A 19,616-nucleotide genomic window follows, 5' to 3' on the forward strand; every position below is an offset into this window, starting at 1 on the left:
GAACCCACAGTACCTTGCTAAATTCCATAGTGTATTAACTTATAAGATGTTTTAATTCCTTATATCCTCATCAGTACAAAATGACACTAGCATTTGAATTTTTCTTTGATATAATTAAAATGTAAAGTATTCCCATATAAAAATAATAACCCAGTGAAAGAGATCAAATTGCATAGTAGAAAATAAAATTATAATGATTTGAAACTATATTTCAGATATCTGTTGTAAATAGTAATATATCAGCTTTAGATAACATGTTTAGAACACCTCTACATTGGGCTGCAGTTTTAGGTAAGCATAAGATTGATTTCATGTTTTAGTGATTGGGTTGATACTCTCTGGTGTTCTCTTTACATAGCTAACAGTCTAAGGGACATAACTGCAATGAAAATTGACCAAAAACTGTCAAATGATAAGAATAAAGAATTTTGTGGAAACCCATGTTTTCATACATTTTGTTTATAAAGTGATTGAGTAAGCATTTGTATTAGCTGTTGTCTTAATGACAAAGGGAAATAACTTCAATAAAAAATGGCAAAAAAATTCACAAATGACAAAAAAAAAAAGAATTTAATTAAAAGTATGATATGTTTTAAATGAACTGATCTGTGATATTTCAGTTGCATTAATTATTTAAAAGATTGATTAATTTACGACAAAAAATTAGATCGTATGGAAATTTTATCTTTTCTTTGTAATTTTTTGGCTGATTAATTTTACTACAATATTTTCAAACAGCAAAAACTGAAATCTAATTACTTTAAATTCAGAAATTATTGCGTACTTTTATAATTGCTATATTGTCATTTTAAACTAAAATGCATTTTAATTTTTGAGGTATGGAGAAAAATCCTGTTTCATTAATATAAAAAAAATTCAAAATGCCAGTTTTAAATATTGCGATTATAATTTTTCAATTTACAGTATAGCAAATATAAATATAAATTTTTTGACAGGTGTTGAAAACAAAAATCTAAACTCATTTAGAATTTGAAAAATTGAGGTTGCATAGAAATATTACAAAAACTATGTTTTGATTCCAAATCTGGTTTTCTTTTAATTTGATATTGTTCAATCAAGCATTGTTAGGTCTGTCAGATGAAGATTTCCTTACACAATATTATAAGGTCCTTGACATAGAAATTTATATATTTTGGAATTTTGTATCTATATTACAGGTCACTCAGGAATTGTTTCCCTCCTATTAGATAATGGTGGAGATTACGCTTCAGCAGATGCAAATGGTGCCACGCCTCTTCACTATGCCGCTCAAAATAATCATTCTGTAAGTTATGTATTATTAGCAGCAGTGATATTATTGATATCATTATTGATTCAACATTACTTCATTTGTTACTCAAAATTATCTTCCATGCACAGTAATGTAAAAATAAAGAGTTCTGGGGGACAAAAACAAAAGACAGAAGTTCAGAAGAGCAATGAAAATTGGACACAAGTCCAAGAAGTACAACACAATGGCAGAAAGAAAGTATAGGCTGTTGACAAAATTTGACCAAATGAAAAAAATGGAAGAAAAAAACATAACTGAAATATATTTTACAGTAAAAATAAAAATTAAACTAAAAGTGCTGAATTTAGTTGTCCAGGACAAATAAGCATCTCCTCTTCATTTATTGTGTTAAGGAGGCTCGAGGGTATAAAAATTTCAGAAAAAAATCAACATTTGTTTTTCATTACAAATTTTATTTATTTCCTTTTTTAGTTGTTACTTTATCATATGGTACAAAAATCATTCAAAAAAATCAATTCGTGTTGGCCCCAGATGACTTTCAAAATGTATACATCATTGAAAAAGTTCCAAATTATCTCCCTTTGGTGGAAAAATGCCATTTTTTGCTCTAAAATTGAAATATCTTTTTCAACTCATCGGTGACCTATCTTTTTTAATATTATTTCCATATAAGCTGTACTTAAGGGCATACGATACAGTTACAGGGGAGGTAATGACGTTGTTAACGTAAATTGTTATTTTCGCGACGTCAAACTATGACTTATCGGGAAAAGATGCAGTTTTCGACTGATTTTTATCATTCAAACTGATTTATCTTGAAAACGAGTTCATGGACCCCTCTTTTTTAAAACAGCAATTTGTTTCATTTTGCAAGGAGATTATGTGACCCAAATTCTATAAAACTGTAAATAGCGTATTTTTTTTAATTTTGATAAACATGCAGCAAAAAATGACGTTTTTTCCTCATTCATGAACATTTGATAAATATAGAGTTATTTCGGAATAAAAATTGCATAATTTTTAATGATACTTATAAAATACAGAAATTACCGATTATTTAACAAAAAACAATTTGTGTTTATCTTTTAAAACAAAAAAGTTATGTCTTTCTTTCGTAAAAGAAAATACAGACACAAATCTGAATTTTGAGCAAATATACAAAATTTCGACCTCATTTTACTCAAAAAGTAGCACATGAAGGTATATTTTTTATTACATATTTGATTTAATCAGGTAAAAAATAGCCTATATGCATATTTTCAGCAACTTGTAAATACAGGTTCAAAACTGTATCGTATGCCCTTAAACTAAATTATTGTAAAATTTTAGCGATTTCTGTAATAAATTTCTTTTTTTTATTTCGATATTACCTTTATTTCTACTATTACTTCAACAGAAAAAAAACACCTTTACAAAAATGTATGCTTCTTTCGAAGGCAGATTGTGAGCGCAAATGAACGGTGACCCCACTTTTTTATTTTATTTTTCTATTAACTATAAGATAAAGTTCATTTGTAGAAAAATATAGAGAAATCCTATATAAATAATTTAGACCCGCGAACCCCCTTAAGTCCCAGAATAGAAATTCAGTTTTATTTTTTTAATTCATTTATTGATGGAACTTTATTAGGATACAGTAGCCGTGTTCCTGACCTATAAGATAGTTGTAGATGAACCTGATGTGGAAGGGAGGTCAGCATTTATGTGGGCGGGTGGTAAAGGTGCTGATGATGTCGTCACAGTTTTCTTACGGTCTGATGTAGATATTCAACAAGTTGATAAAAATGGTGGCACAGGTAGGTATTATGACTTACTTTTATTAACAATTTGTCAATGATTGTCTATTATGAAATAAGTATGATAGAATTTATGTGTAGGTTTGTAATTAAAGGAGGTTATTTTGGCAGTCTTATTTCTTGTTTTTGATTGGCTAGATGTTTGACTAGAATATAAGATGAAACATACACATGAGAATATTTCTTGTAGAAAGACCAGGAATAAAATGTCTGACAATTTTAAGAACCTATAGAGTAGTATTTTAGATGTTTAATATTATTAGAATGATACATTTCAAAAACAAACTATTGGGAAATTTTCATTTTTGTCTAGCCTTGGACTTTAGCAAGACATAGCGATCCTACATTCCGTCGTTGGCGGCGGCCACAAATATTCATTCTGTGGTTAAAGTTTTTGAAATTTTGATAACATTTTTAAACTATACTGGGTTTGTACCAAACTTCTACAGAAGCTTGTTTATGATCATAGTATCCAGAAGTAAATTTGGTAAAAAACTAATCCATTTTTTCCGTATTTTACTTTTAAATGAACTTAGATTTTCTGCAAGGAAACAACACATTCACTCTGTGGTTGAATTTTATAAAATTTAGATAACTTTCTAATACTATTTTGGATTTATACCAAACTTGGACAGAAACTTGTTTATGATCAAAAGCTAGTATCTAGAAGGGCATTTTGTTCAAATTTTGTACCTGTGTATCTAAATTTTACTTATAAATGGACTTTTCTTCCAGTTATCATTACATACAGTCTGCAGTTAAGGTTTTTATGCCCCATTTATGGGCATTATGTTTTCTGGTCTGTCCGTCCGTCTGTTTGTCCGTTCGTCCTACTTCAGGTTAAAGTTTTTGGTCGAGGTAGTTTTTGAAGAAGTTGAAGTCCAATCAACTTGAAACTTAGTACACATGTTCCCTATGATATGATCTTTCTAATTTTAATGCCAAATTAGAGATTTCCCCCCCATTTTCACAGTCCACTGAACATAGAAAATGATAGTGCAGATGGGGCATCAGTGTACCTGGGACACATTCTTGTTTAAACATTTATTAGATTTATAAACTATCCTGTATTTTTACCAAACTTAGACGTAACCTTCTTACAATCAAAAGATAGTATCAAGAGGACTATTTTTATTGATTTTTTTTCCTCATTTTTGTTGAGCCTGCGATTAACAGCAAAAGTAGGCGAGACACTGGGTTCCGCGGAAACCTTACAAATTTTTAAGTGTACACAAAAATATAATTATATCAATGCATCTGTTAAAAATCTATTGGTTATGATGTTGTTACCAATCAGAAGCAATCCTTTCATGAACTTTTAAAAATATTAACCAGAATGTATTAGATTTTGATTTCTTTTCTTTTCAGCATTACATGCTGCAGCACTTTCTGGTCATGCTTCAACAGTCAAGATATTACTAGACCATGGTGCACTGATTGATGCTCCAGACCTTCTCAAGCACACCCCATTATTCAGGGCCTGTGAAATGGGCCACACAGATGTGGTTCAGACTCTTATAGATTATGGTGCTCGAGTCGATGTATTGGATCATGATGGCAGGTCTTCTTTACACTGGTGAGTTTAATAAAGTATATTGTACGCAGAACTTGTGTGTTAAATAGATCAAAACAACAAACTTTGTTCCAATTAATGTTAGCTCTAGCTGCCAGTAGTTTTTTAAGGTTGAATTTCCTGTGCCAGAGAATGTGACAGCTCATCATCTGTGAGGTCACTTCCCAACAATGAGGTCTTTTGATTTATGATGTCACACCCTAATGACAATTTCAATTGGAAGATATTGACAAAAATATTACACTCTTTTATCCTCAGTTTTTTATTGATGAGGAGAAGTTTACATAAATTAAAACAGTGACTTATGTGTCACTCCTGTAGCAAGAGGGTTAAACAGCTGTTTATGAGGGACATTAAAATTTGCCAAAAAAAAAAAAAGATCGATTTGTGTATCCATTTATGTCATTTACACGGATTGCATTTATTTTCAGATAACAGTTTGAGAAGGAAAAATTGAGTGTCCAACATGATTTGTTTGTTATCATAGTAGAACTTCTCAAAGAAAGTGCAAAACACACTCTTACACTTTATTTGAACACTTGAACTTTTATTTGTAGTTATTATGAAGAAAAAATGTTGATTTTGAGATTTGTTTTAAATTTTAGGGCAGCTTTAGGAGGACATGCATACATTTGTCAAACTTTAATCAAATATGGTGTGGATCCAAACTTCAGAGATCATAATGGGTAAGATTTTATTAATATTGAACCACTCAATAAAGAAGTGTGTTTTGTAATTTTGTTTTAGTTCATCAATCTTTATTAAACCCTAACCTGGGACAGTGGTGTAACAGAACAACATAAGCAAAAAATATAAAAATCAGTTGAAAAACTCATCCGATTGATACACATAGAAATACATCTAATAAAAACACAGAGTGGATGTGGCTTGGTCCGGTACAAAAAGACAGTACTGATCTGAGAGTACTTGAAGTTTCTGACAGCTAGTTCAAAGCCAATAACAACTAAAAAAAATCATGCTTCTAATAGGTATAGGAAGATTTGGTATGAGTGCCAAAGAGGCAACTCTCTAGACCACTCAGTTCACATCCCTCATTCAATGGATTTAATGTTATGACGTCATAAACAGTCAGGGAAAACATGACCTAGTGCAGTGCCAAGATACAGGTATAGACAGAACTAAAAGTCTGTTTTTTCACAGAGTTTGCCACATATTTGATTCTCAACATTTTATGTAATTTGGCATTTTTATCTCGTTATATAGACATGATAGATATTTTTGTGTATTTCAGACGAACACCTCTACAATGTGCAGCCTATGGTGGCTATGTTAACTGTATGTCTGTTTTAATGGAACATAAAGCTGATCCCAATGATCAAGACAATGAGGTACTTTTTGAGTGGAACTTGTTTCTATTATAAAGATTTTTATCCTTCCTTTTCAATGATTTGCAGAAAGTTGTGTTCTTTACATGTGACGTCATCAGACATGGTTGCCTTTTTTCATGACGTCACGATGGGAAAATTCAAAAGAAACAAAGAAAATTTGACATCATAATTAATTTTCTACCAATCATTTGCCAAGAACAGTTATTTCAATAGTGAGGAGAAATATTTTTCTCACACCAATCAAATAATGTGAAAATAGAACAATTTTTTAGAGAAACTTTATTTTTATATAGGCATATCTTCTCACAAAAAATCTTAGGGTTAAATTTGATCACATGATATACTGAAATGTTCATGACTTAATAGTATTTTTTCTCATAAGATTTTTATGTAAAAGTAGTTGTTTGTTTGATTTGGATTTCATAGGAATTTTACTATCAAACAATTACGTTTTCAATTACAAACAATATTTTATGTTGTTGATCTAACTTTATGTTTATAGCAAGTTGCTAATATTTATCTATTTGAGGGGGATTTCTGTATTGTATGATGACTAATTGATTAATTTTGTAAATAAAATAAGTTTTATAAAGCTAAGTTTTTGATAGTTTTCAATATTAAAAATTAATATAGCTGTTATTAAATGACATACAAAGAGGGATAACTCTAAGAAATTGTAAATTTGCTACTGGTTTATAAAAATGTTATGTATGTTTCAGGGAATGACAGCCCTACACTGGTCCTGTAGTAAAGGTCATCTAGATGCTGTTAAACTTCTGATGGAGTATAGAGCATTTCCTAACCACATGGAGTTTACTGAAGATAGGTAAACCAAACATCCATTATTTATTATGCCCCATTTATGGGCATTATGTTTTCTGGTCTGTGTGTCCATTTGTCCATCTCGATTAGGTTAAAGTTTTCGGTCAAGGAAGTTTTTGATGAAGTTGATGTCCAATCACCTTGAAACTTAGTACACATGTTCCCTATGATATGATCGTTATAATTTTAATGCCAAATTAGAGTTTTGACCCAAATTTCACGGTCCACTTAACATAGCAAATGAAAGTGTGATGGGGGCATCCATGTACTATGGACACATTCTTGTTATTGTTTGTTTCACCTCCTGCAATTTGCTGCTAGAGAATAATAAACACAGAACAAGATGATTGAATTATAGATATCTATTACAAAACTTTATAAAAGTAAAACTAAAACCAACAAAGTCTGTAAGTATCACATCTTTGTTGTATAAAATAGAGAAGAAAAAAACACCATTTTAGTTAATATTAAATTTGTTCTGTATGGTAAGGGTACATATTTGTCTTTGAGAAAATAAGCATAATGAAATAGTCTTTTAGAAGATTTTTTTTTAATTTTCAGGGGCTTCATTATTTTATTTTATCTTTATGAAATGGCATAAATGGTTATATTTGACAATAATTGATAACCACGACCAACATGTGTAGAACTTATCCTGCAATCTACCTTATGTTATACCTCGGCTTTAAGAAATTGGGGTATACTGTTTTACCTCTGTCTGTCTTTCAGTCCATCCCATGAATATTTTTCATCTCATCTTTCTCACGAACTACATTACAAGGATTTCTGAAATTTGGTTTCAGGGTTTATAATAAGTCAGCTATATTTTGTGATGCGTTTTCAGATTCATCATTCAACAACTTCCCCTTCACCGAACACTAACATGACTTTACCCATGAGAAGCCAAGTTGAAAATTTTCGTCACATTTTTCTCAGGAACTACAATACAAAGATTTCTGAAATTTGGTTTCCAGGTTTATACATAGTCAGCTAAACTGTGTGATGCGTTTTAAATTTCATCACTCAACTACTTCCTGTTAACGGAAATCTGTGAAGAATAGCTCACAGTTTCACTTGTTTACTTTTCAAAAACAGGTTGACAGATAACATGAAAAAATAATAGTTTAGTAGGTATCTTGCTTATGTAGGGAGGGAAGTGTTATCTTCAAAGTGCTGTTTACATAACAGTTCATTTTTTGGTCCCCTTTTCAGTCTATGTTTTATTCAGTCTATTATTCATATTGATTTCATTAAAACACAAAAAATTCTATGATTTGGATGATAAAAATCTATACGTTTTAGTTTTACGTTAAATTGTAGGACAAACACATCATTCATACAGTGTAGGAAAATATAAAACTTTTTGTACTTGCATCGATACAAGAGAAAAGCTTGTAGAATCTTGCTTTTTCAATCTTTCTAAATCTGGTCAAATAAATCTTATATTTTTTTTACCCTTTATGAAAATTGTACATTTGTTAGAAAATCTACTCCATTGTGACATGTGTGATAACAAACGTTTTCAGAATTATGATTTTTAAAAATTTTAATGAATTAAATTTTCTTCCTCACAGGTACACTCCACTGGATTATGCTTTGATGGGGGAGCACCATGATGTGGCACAGTATATGATTGAACAGGGGGCACTGTCAATTACGGGTATTCAAGATATTGCAGCTCTGAAAATTCAGGTATTACTTTGTCATTTTCATTGATTATACAACCTTTAAAGAAAACAGTGGCCATAAACTAGTGATATATTTACAATGTAAAGAAAAATGTTTCAGGGGTATTATTCATTACTGAATAAGTTAAAGTCATCTCCCCTTGTTTGCAGAACTATGTGCATAAATTGGTAGTGTTAAAGTATAATTCATTATGAACAAAGGAGCTGTTGATTTTAATTTCTTTGAACAGTAAATACAATGCAGATTCACATAATATTGATAGAAAATAAAATTAAAAGTGTCAACTTTTTTTGCCCTTCATTGAAAATAGATAAGTTCAAGTCATCTCCCCTTGTTTGCAGAACCATCAAGAGGTTTTTTGAAGTATGAACTTGAATTAGATATAATCTATGAGGAGCTTTTGATTTTATATCTATAAATAGTAAATGATTCAGATAATAATGGTAGAAAGTGAAATAAAAAAACCTGGATAAGTTAAGATTATCTTCCCTTGTTTGCAGAACTATTTAAAAAAAATTGAAGTGATAAGTATAATTAATTATAATCTATCAGGATCTGCTGATCTAATTTCTTTAAATAAATCCCAATAATATATAGAAAGTAAAATCAAGATATTGACATCGTGTGTATTCCATTTAAACTAGATAAATCATCTACCCTTGTTTGCAGAACAATTAAACAAAAATTTGAAGTGTAACGTTTAATGAATTTTAATCTGTTAAGAGCTGTTGAATTTAAGTTCTTGGATCACTTAAAGGTGTTCCTTACTTTTAAGGTGTTCCAATTATATTGTTAAAAAGTAAAATAAAAATATTGATGTTTTTTTGTCTACCATTAAAACTAGAAAAGTTGGAGTCATATCCCCTTGTTTGCAGAACCATTAAAGGGAAACTTCGCAAAAAAATCAAAAATTGATATTATGTCCATTCTGTATAAAAATGCTCAAATTTATAGATATTAAAGTTTTATTCCGCTAAATAAGAGATCACCATCGATTTTAAATTTTGAGTATCAGTTCTTTGCTCTCCGCCATCTTGTCACCTTCTCCGATGAAAAATCCCGATATGTCTATAAACCACAAAGGAACAAAACTACAGTAAACGATGTAGTCGTAATTGCGTGTCGATATCTTGTCAATCGTACGGTTGTTTTATCTGACTGACTAACTTGATACGGAAAATGGTCTTATATTTTTAAATAACCATATAGTCTGTTTTTTAAACTGATAATATTGTAATTAGTTAAAAAGTCAAAGTTCAAATCATAAATAAGTGTTCCGTGGAAATTGTTTTCGAAAATCTAATTCGTTCATAATTCTTTCAAGTAATAAACTTTATTTAAATAAATTCGGATCTTCCCTCATCTGATCACCAGCATGGCTAAAGGTATTACTCCCAAAGGTATTGGAAGGGGTGTAAGGTGACACGTCCAGGTATTCAATCGATTTCCTGTCCGGCTGGCTTGCAAGTTCATGCATCGTTTCACTTCTGTAGGTATTGATCAGTGTACACGACCGTTACTTATAACTTTCCATTTTGAACTATCTGGTGCATGTATTATATACATGTTTGTCTTGCGTGTCCAAAAGTGATATTTATACTAGTCATTACTGAACTCATACGCTTGTTTATAAATAACATTTCTGGTGTAAAGAATATTATCTATAAAAAAAAATTAATACAAAAAAAAAATTGAAGAAATACAAATCTATTTACATATTTTTCCAAGGGTTAATTTGGGAAAATGTAATATATACTCATTGTCAATAGTTTAGGACAGATTGGAACATACCAGAATTATTGATTTTAAAAAATGTGCGCACTTGTCGACGATTCGTGTATACATACGCCTGGGTAGAAAGTTACGGAACTATAGTCAGTAGCGCAATTTAAAATATGTATACATGTATACATTGAACATAAGAAAGAAACATACATTTTGTGTAAATTGTGGTAAAAGTTTTGTAAATTATTATAGACTAGTCCACGTATGCCAACAGTATGTAATCAACGAATTCGATAGACTATTGTATACCAAAAGAAGAAGAAGAAAAAAAAGAAACAATTTGATTTAAATACAGGTCAATTTATAACTTGCTTTGGTTCATCGAAGTTAAGAACATAGTAAACTCACAGATTTATATATCAATTAGATTGTTCTCGAATAAAGGACGAAATTTGTCATCATCACAATTGTTCCAACATTCATGTAAAATATATGCAACTGGACGTACACTAATAATCCCCAAGGGATGTGAATATTTTCTAGGAAAACTATTGAGTATCAATTTCGGGATTTATTTTCTTTCTTGATATTCAATGACAGCAATTTAAAGACTAAACTGCTTGTCGGATATTTGTCCGCTTTAGGGGTATTCTTGCAAGTTGAACAGACTTATAATAACATTCAAAAATAGGGAATGATAACATTAAATTCGTTGTCTTTTAATTTTAAACATCGTTGGTCAAATAGTTATTTAAGTATATATATACGTTGGGAGACGACGATTATTATAGTAGTCTCAGATTTTAATAAGGACGTTCCCGATTATGAATAAATTTGGTTGACGTTTTTCACACTTGAAAAGAATATCTATTCGTAATTTTTCGATTCCATTCAAATACAAAAGTATTTTTTCTTTATTCGTACATATTATATTCCGCTTCGGTAGAGTTATCTTCAGATAGTTTCATATATTAATTAATACATGGCTTTCAAAAGTCTAAATGTAAGTGTTCTCGTACATTTTTTCGCCCAATAAAGACAAATAAAAATGATTTAGTAAAGCTATTTCTTATTTCTAAGTCCCCCTTTTTTATGAGACATAAATCAAGGACAAGACTTGTATATCATTTCATTCTGACATATGAATTAAGTTTCCCGTCTTTAACCGAAAATTGTGTATTTCTTAGTAAATTAACTTATTTGAATTCAAATAAATAATAGCACCAAATATAATTAAATAATTCCACGGCGACCAATTTTTATTTGTCATCAACTTGAATATGTATTTGTAATGTGTGTATTAAATGCTCCCACTGATCCGAATAGACAGTCACACCTGGCAAGGTGTGCCCTAGAGGCGTGGTTAAATACCGAAGTGCAAATAACAATTTACCTTTCAACAAGCCATCTATGAGTATTGCCACAGAACCGTGAATACACACATCGTATAAACCTAGTCATAGCAGAGATAGTAAAAGGTCAATAATCATGAGTACACCAACATATTGTCTTTACAGTTTATTGTACTTTAATTTGTTCACCTTATCAGTCCGAAAATGCATTTATTAAAAATAAATTTATAACTTTTTGTGTTGTCTACAAACATAATTCGAATATATACGTTTAACATAGATAATTTATCTCACGAATGAGTACAATTGAACGTCTGTGCGTTTTATCTTCTTATTATCGGATGGTTATTAGATAAAGCATAAGTCATCGGCGCGCTTACGATTACGTTAAAATATGATTAAAAACCAAGACTTTTAATGATTGTATTTTAAATCCCGGCATGCAAAAATCAGGAGAAAACGTCACGACCTACAGGAAGTAGTTGATATTTTTTCATTAATTATTGAATTTCTCCTTTATTACTGCACATATAGCGATAAAACTTTGTGAATATATATATTATGTCATAATGAACATATTTAAACCATAAGTAAAAAATCGTGAATTTTCCCTTTAAACAAAAATTTGAAGTGTAGAATTTAATAAATTTTAATCTGATAAGAGCTTTTGAATTTAAGTTGTTTGATCACTTAAAGGTGTTCAGATTGTTCAGATTATATTGTTAAAAGTTCTGTAAAAATATTGATGTCGTTTTTGTCTCCCATTGAAACTTAATAAATTAGAGTCACCTCCCCTTATTTGCAGAACCATTATTGAAAAACAATGTTTAATGTATCAAGTATAATCAGGAGTTGTGGATGTAATCACTTTGAAAAGTATATGGATTCTGGTAGTATTGATGGAAAGTAAAATAAAAATCTATTTATGTTTTTTGTCTTCTATTGAAACAAGATAAAGTCAATTACAGAATCAATGTTGGACTAAAGTGATTCTTATCAGTCAAGGCTTTTCTTCTATATTCTTTTGTCATGTTTTTTTTATACTTAGAAAATCTTTCTACTTTAAAAGAAAGCAGGTTTGAGAATACTCTTATATCTTCTATAATGATAACACTGATATAACCTTATCAACTATGAAATACACTAGGTTTGTGATAAAAAGGGGAAAAAACAAATTTAGTAGACCATAATTACAATAATGAAAAGGCAATGATTTTTGATTTTTTTGTCAATTGGTCTCTTATGATGATTTTATTGTCGAAATATTGAACTATTGATGCAATAAAAAAGTCTCTGAGGAAATATGTGATAAAAATCTCAAGTGTCCTTGTATTAAAATTTTGTATTTAAATGATCCAGAGATTTTCCTTCTTCAATATGAAAATATACTTATGATAAAGAGGACATGACTTTATTTATAGTGATGAGGTGTATTTAATGGTTAATTTAGTTTTTATAGTGCTGCTAAATCTGATTTTATCATATATTTTTTATTGTGAATCTTTGGGGATTACTGCCAAATAGTGAATCAATCTTTTTATATAGTCTGGACCTTGATCGGTTGTAAAATCAAGTACCAATAAAAAAATGAAAAAATGAAAGATTTGTTGATCAGTTTTACTAAAGTAGTAGAAAGGTAATTTATGATGGTTCAGTTTTTTTATAGCAATTATTTCAAAACATGGATATTGTTTTTTTATTTAATTTTTTTTTTTTTTGAAGTTACAGTGTTGAAAAAATAATTTTTGGTTAATATTATGCTTTCATCTAGGAAGTTCTATATAAAATCATAAAATTAGTATTTAAAAAATTGATATTGGAATTAAATGTGAACTTTGATTTATCCTTATCGTTGTAGGATTACATAGCTTAAGACTGTTTATATTCTCTGGTTGCTATTTATTTGTGTGTCTTTGACGGTAATATTCTAAATTGAACTTGGAATAAATGTCACCAATAATTGTTTATATACTGTGTTTTTCTAGTCTGCATTCCGAGGATTCAGAGTCAGGAAAACTTTCACAGAAAGAAAACGATTGCTGATGAAGCATGAACAGCTGAAGAAAGAAGCTGCAAGGTGATTATTTTCTTTTTTTTTTGCATTTTTACGCCTGTCCCAAGTCAGGATCCTCTGGCCTTTATTAGTCTTATATGATTTTTGATTTTAGTTTCTTGTGTATAATTCAGAGTTTAATATGACATTCATTATCACTGAGCAAGTATTTTGATATTAAAAGATGACATTCACATTCATGCATTTTCCAATACATTTCCAATGTCAGAATGCTTAATGTTATCATATCACAAAAAGAGTGAATCAGTTAAGGAAGTTATCTACACAGATTGACCTCTGACAGGTCAAACAACATAACACATTCATAATTAGGAATTTAAAATTGGTCTATTATAAATGATTGAAAAATTTAAATCAGAAAGATTCACTGACGGCAGGTGTTAACATTTCTGGACAAGTGAAACTTTGGTGAATTGTTTATATTTAACGACATTATCTACCTTTGAGAATGTTGGGTTATTATAAATTTTAGATTTAACTTTGGTGATTGATTTATATCTATCTAAATATAACCTCCCTTTAGTTTTGAATAGATTTCTAAAATTACATTGAGTAGTTTTGGTACATAATTCTTTTCAAAAATCAACGGGTGTATCATGCATTCTAACCACAGCTCTTTATTTTCATATGCCACATTTTAAGTTTCAAATGATGAATTGGCCATTTATAGAATCTTATGCATTCTGGGTTATATTTTCTAAAGCAAACACCAAAATGTTGTGATTGGTTTAAAACTTACTAAACAATGGAAATTCAAACAATGACGTAATGTTATTTTCACTTTGGTGTACGAACAATGAGATTACCCATAGTCCTTTAGATTCTGAAAAGGTGAATTGAATCCTGACATCCAGAAAAGTAAACCTGTGAGAAGTAATTTTTTTTCTGAAAATGTTTTTTTAGTACTTTAATCCCTTTATTTATTTGCAGAAAAAGAGCAGTGGAAGAAACAAGAAAGAAAGAAGACACAAAGCATAAAGAAGAAGTTGAAGAAAGGCAAAGGCCAGCCTATGTTGATAAAACTCTAGTCACTGTAACTCATGAGCCAAAGACTGAGCAAGTCTTCGCCATGAGTTACATTTCCGCCAAAAAGTAGGTTTGTTTGTTAGAACTAAACATGAGCCAATGTTGGAACAATTCTTACAAGCACCATGTGTTGCATAGGGTGCTGGAACAAGTCTTAGACATGAGTTATTATGATATCTGTCATATTTTTAGTTTGTTTATTAAACATGTAAAAAAACAAGTCACTGTTACTCATTAGCTATGAGTTACATTTCTGCCAAAAAGTCAGTTTTTTTTATTAAAAATAGTCACTGTTATTCATTAGCTAAAGTCTGAGCAAGTCTTTCTTAGCCATGAGTTAACTATTTGCCAAAAAATAAGTTTATTTATTAAAACAGGTTAGTTTCTTTTACTCACTAGCCAATAGTCACAAGCAAATCTGATATGAGCCAAAGTCTGAACAAGTCTTAGTCATAAGTTATAGATCTAGAGCTGACAACTAATATATTTGATGATAAAGTCTTTTGTTGAATTATTCCTACTGTTGTCAAATCCAAAACTTTATCATAAGGAAGTCAGAAAAAAAAAATCTAGACAATATATAAATTTTTTGAGATTGTGTAGGTCGGGACAGTTTGTTTTGATAAATTATTCAAATAGCTGAATCCTACCATAAACAAGCTTGTCGTTCTAGATTTAGCAGACATATGATTTATCCTGGAATGTACTACTAGTATACTTCACACTAGTTTACAGTTTTAAATTGAAACTTGGTATAACATTCTATTTTGTTGGTTAAATTTTTGGCTTTGTTATGTACTCTTCATGAATGACTTATTTGACAAATAATTTACTTGAAGGTATGAGAATTAGTTACAGTCTGTATGTATGGTAAGAATTGTTAAAAGTTGTGCATGAAAAGCCGCATGTCAGTTAGTTTGGTTAGGTTTGGACTTCCTTTTGCATGGATTTTCCCACCAGGTGTTTGTTACCTAAATTTCTCTAATTCCTGAATCATACAAATGATACAAACTGGTTTAGTTTAAATTTTTCGAAAAACTAAGGATTTTTTTATCCCAGGCATAGATTTCCTTAGCCTTATTTGGCACAACTTTTTGGAATTTTGGATCCACAATGCTCTTCAACTTTGTACTTGTTTGGCTATATAAATATTTTGATATGAACGTCACTGATGAGTCTTATGTAGACGAAACGTGCGTCTGGCGTACTAAATTATAATCCTGGTACCTTTGATAACTATTTGATTAGTTTGATAGATATCAAGCACTAACACTTGGTAGAAATAATGTATAATGATATCCATGTTTAAATGAGCAAATTGTTATTTGGATGGAGAGTTGTCTCATTTGCACTCACACCACGTCTTCCTATATCTATAGAGCATAACATAAGAGAACCTCCCCTAATTCTTCAAGCATATACACATGTTTTGATTAGCTTGTTAGATATTGATGAAATTGTGGTGTTAGCTTTCATGTCAAATCTCTCCATAGAGTATGTTCTGACTTTTTCAATTATATGTTTTCAATTTAATTATTTTAGAAATTGATTCTATTTCTTTACCGCTGTCATTAGTTATGCTCTTTTTTTTCTATTTATCCACAATCAATACGTAACTTTTGAAATTAGAACTCTCTTGAATGGATACTATTCATCATTACCAGTTATTGGAGTAGAATTTATCAGTAAAAATATGGAATTTGTGTCGACAGGAATAATTCACTGTTTAAAAAATTCCTGGTTCAAATCACTCTTTTAAAACTCATATTTCAAACATCTTGTCTTAGCTGTATGTATTTCCATTATAACTTGCTGTTTTGAGTTGCAGAAGGCATTTTTGATGGGTGGTGGTTATTTAAGAAAGATTGCTTGAACATTTAAATGAAATATCCAATTTAAAATGTATGCATGGTGGTGTCAAATAAAAATTTCCTTCCGATCCCACCCACCCTCCTACATTTATTTTTGGAAAGCCCTTAGGTTCACAGTGAAAGAAAATTATTTTGCCAGTAACACGAATAAGAAAGCGATTATGACAATAAACATGTACCAGATATGAGATCTTCACTAAGGCATGAGTAATATATAATACTTTACACTTTACAGATCTATCTATACATTTAAATGCCATTTGTCAATATTAAATTTTCAATTGTTAGAATTTTATTATAATTTAATTCACTTTAATTGGTTTTGAATTTTACAAAAACAATTACATAAAATCAATTTGTACTGAATAAATATACAAATTGTTCAATAATGGACTAATATGGATGTGTTTATTTATGTAAATACAAAGTTTAATTCTTATGAAGTAGAAAATTCTAAAAATTGATAGAATAGGTCCCTTTCTTTTTATTTCTGTGATTATTCTCATATCTGTCCATAAATTTTTTAGATTCCTGGGTCTTGGATGTTTAAAACTTTTGTTTGTCTTGTGCAGTTGCTGAAGTGTTGATAATGAGGTATTAAATTTACTGAGATCTTTAAAGTGTTGTTTAAAAGCTTTTAATCTTAATGCTGTCCCTGTACATGTCAGACTTTGATAAGATTCCAAACAATATTAAAGTACTACATGACCAAATCTGATTTTTTGCTTAACCTTGTGGACCTGAAATACTGATAAGATTTGCATGAAGTTTTTTTTTAATTTGGGGGAGGGGTTTTCTAGGGAAAGATTAGTGTTTGTTGTAAAATTGATAAAATTTTAAGAGTCTTTGCTGTGTGACTTGACTGGTTAAAGATTTTTATGCCCCGCCTACAATAGTAGAGGGGCATTATGTTTTCTTGTCTGTGTGTCCGTCCGCCTGTTCTTCGGTCTGTTCGTCCGTCCCTCCCGCTTCAGGTTAAAGTTTTTGGTCAAGGTAGTTTTTGATGAAGCTAATAATATGGAATGTGTGTCTGAAACTTAGTACACTTGTTGCTTATGATATGAAATTTCTAATTTTAAAGCCAAATTAGACTTTTGACCCCAAATTCACGGCCCAATGAACATAGAAAATGAAAGTTTGAGTTTCAGGTTAAAGTTTTTGGTCAAGAAAGTTTTTGATGAAGTCCAATCAACTTGAAACTTAGTACACACGTTCCCTATGGTATAACCTTTCTAATTTTATTGCCAAATTAGATTTTTTACCCAATTTCACGGTCCATTGAACATGGAAAATGATAGTGGGTCACACCACATCTTCTTTTTATATATATATGTACAGATATGAACATGTGTCCAAATTCAATTATACTGTTGTTTTACATCAATTTAAAGAGTAAGAAGATGTTGTATGATTGCCAGACAACTTTCAACCAGAGATCCAATGCAATTGAAGGTTAGTAACAATGAATGATTGTATGGCCTTTAACAATGAGCAAAAAACATATGTATGGCATAGGAATTCTCTTTTAAACTACATTTATGTCTCCTTTGAGTCTGCTAAAATCAGGATGCACCTTTTATGTATGGGAAAAGAACAAATATTCATGAGATCCACTTCAATTGAACTTGGCGGATATAGTTGTCTCATTGACTGACATCTCCTTTTTTTTTTTATATGTATGTGTACTTAATTATTTTTTAAAGTAAAGTGCCACTTGAAACAACAAAATCGAGAAACTAATCCGGGGTTATATAAAATGATTTTAAATCACAAATCTTTCACAGTTTTCTTCTTAATACAAACAATAGAAGAATTAAAACTTAAAATCGCTTTAAACCCCTCCAGTGCCGTGTTCATATCCGTTGGTAAGGGGAAAATAATATTGAAAATCTTTAAAACGTTTAATTCATTAAGTGATAGTGGTATGTTATTATTGGGAATAATGCATTGTTCTGATATAGATTGAAATTTTCATTGATGGAAAAATATCTTGGAGCCATTGTTTAATAATTTTTTAGAGATTAAATGAAATGGATGTTCTATGAATGATAAGTTTTAAATTTCCTTAAAGGAATGTTCCGTAGATATTAGTTTTACGTTTTTTTAAGCGGTTAATTTTTCGTGATAATTGGATACTCTGTACTGTGGTTGCTGTTTATTTTATTAACTTAGTATACATTTGTATTCATCTTATATACTGATGCACAGGAAGTGATTTGTTTAAAAAAAAAGTTCCTGAAACTTATTTATATGTGATTAGAGGTTAAAAAAACTAGGAATGCTTAATTCCACAGACAGCAGCTAATTGGAATTTGTGTTGTAGAGGGTTTGAGGAATTGGGAGTATACCACTTACAGTCAGTGGCAGTCATCTTTAAGGAAATTCATAGAGTTTCATTTTATTTGAAAAAAAGGAGGAAAATAGATTGCAGAATTTGTATTGCTTATTGTTGACTTTGCTAGGGCTGACTCTAGTTTATAAAATGATTGATATGAGCGTCTTTTTATTTTGAATTGTTATGCTGCATTATAAGCAAAGTTTCAAGTTTTTCTGAAACACATTAGATCGTTTTGAAATTGAATCATGGGAGAATTATTCAGAAGGGGGAGTGATCGATTCAGGATTGCAACAGGGAAAATACAAACAATTAATGCACTTTCAATGCCATCAAAGACTACATTTCCATCAATTAAAGGAGTACCGTCTCCTGAATATCCATCAACTTCAGCTAAATGGAGAAAAAGTTTGGGAAAAGTTAATGCTGTGGAGAAATTCTCTCAAAAACAAGAATACAGGTAATGGAATTCTGTTTAAGACCTACTGGCTTTATGTGACATTACTATTTATTTATTCATTTTCAAGGGTAACAATTTTGGTCGATTTATTGAATCAAGGAAAACTTGCATTTTCATGGATATTTGGCGTATTTATAATATAAATGGTATATCTGTGTCTGTCCACTTCAATATGTCAGACAATAACTCATTAAAGCTTTAACCAATTTACATGAAACTTGGTGAAATGTTTAAATCTATTGTGTATTGATGTGAGGTCCCTCTTTGGTTTTTTCATAAATTGAAATTTCCA

At 30.2% G+C, this 19,616-nt stretch overlaps 1 protein-coding gene across 1 annotated transcript in view; it reads left to right on the forward strand.

The window, feature by feature from the left end:
• The window catches only part of LOC139502980 (inversin-like), a 70,381-nt gene that overhangs the window by 17,320 nt on the left and 33,445 nt on the right, over window positions 1–19,616 (forward strand). The window contains exons 9-18 of the mRNA XM_071292652.1: window positions 216–291; window positions 1,179–1,285; window positions 2,883–3,048; window positions 4,417–4,624; window positions 5,227–5,307; window positions 5,874–5,970; window positions 6,690–6,796; window positions 8,367–8,484; window positions 13,544–13,635; window positions 14,563–14,724. Of these exons, the coding sequence (XP_071148753.1) occupies window positions 216–291; window positions 1,179–1,285; window positions 2,883–3,048; window positions 4,417–4,624; window positions 5,227–5,307; window positions 5,874–5,970; window positions 6,690–6,796; window positions 8,367–8,484; window positions 13,544–13,635; window positions 14,563–14,724 (1,214 nt within the window). The remainder of the gene's footprint in view (window positions 1–215; window positions 292–1,178; window positions 1,286–2,882; window positions 3,049–4,416; window positions 4,625–5,226; window positions 5,308–5,873; window positions 5,971–6,689; window positions 6,797–8,366; window positions 8,485–13,543; window positions 13,636–14,562; window positions 14,725–19,616) is intronic.

Source organism: Mytilus edulis, chromosome 14 (genome assembly GCF_963676685.1).
Source record: "Mytilus edulis chromosome 14, xbMytEdul2.2, whole genome shotgun sequence".
Taxonomy (NCBI): domain Eukaryota; kingdom Metazoa; phylum Mollusca; class Bivalvia; order Mytilida; family Mytilidae; genus Mytilus; species Mytilus edulis.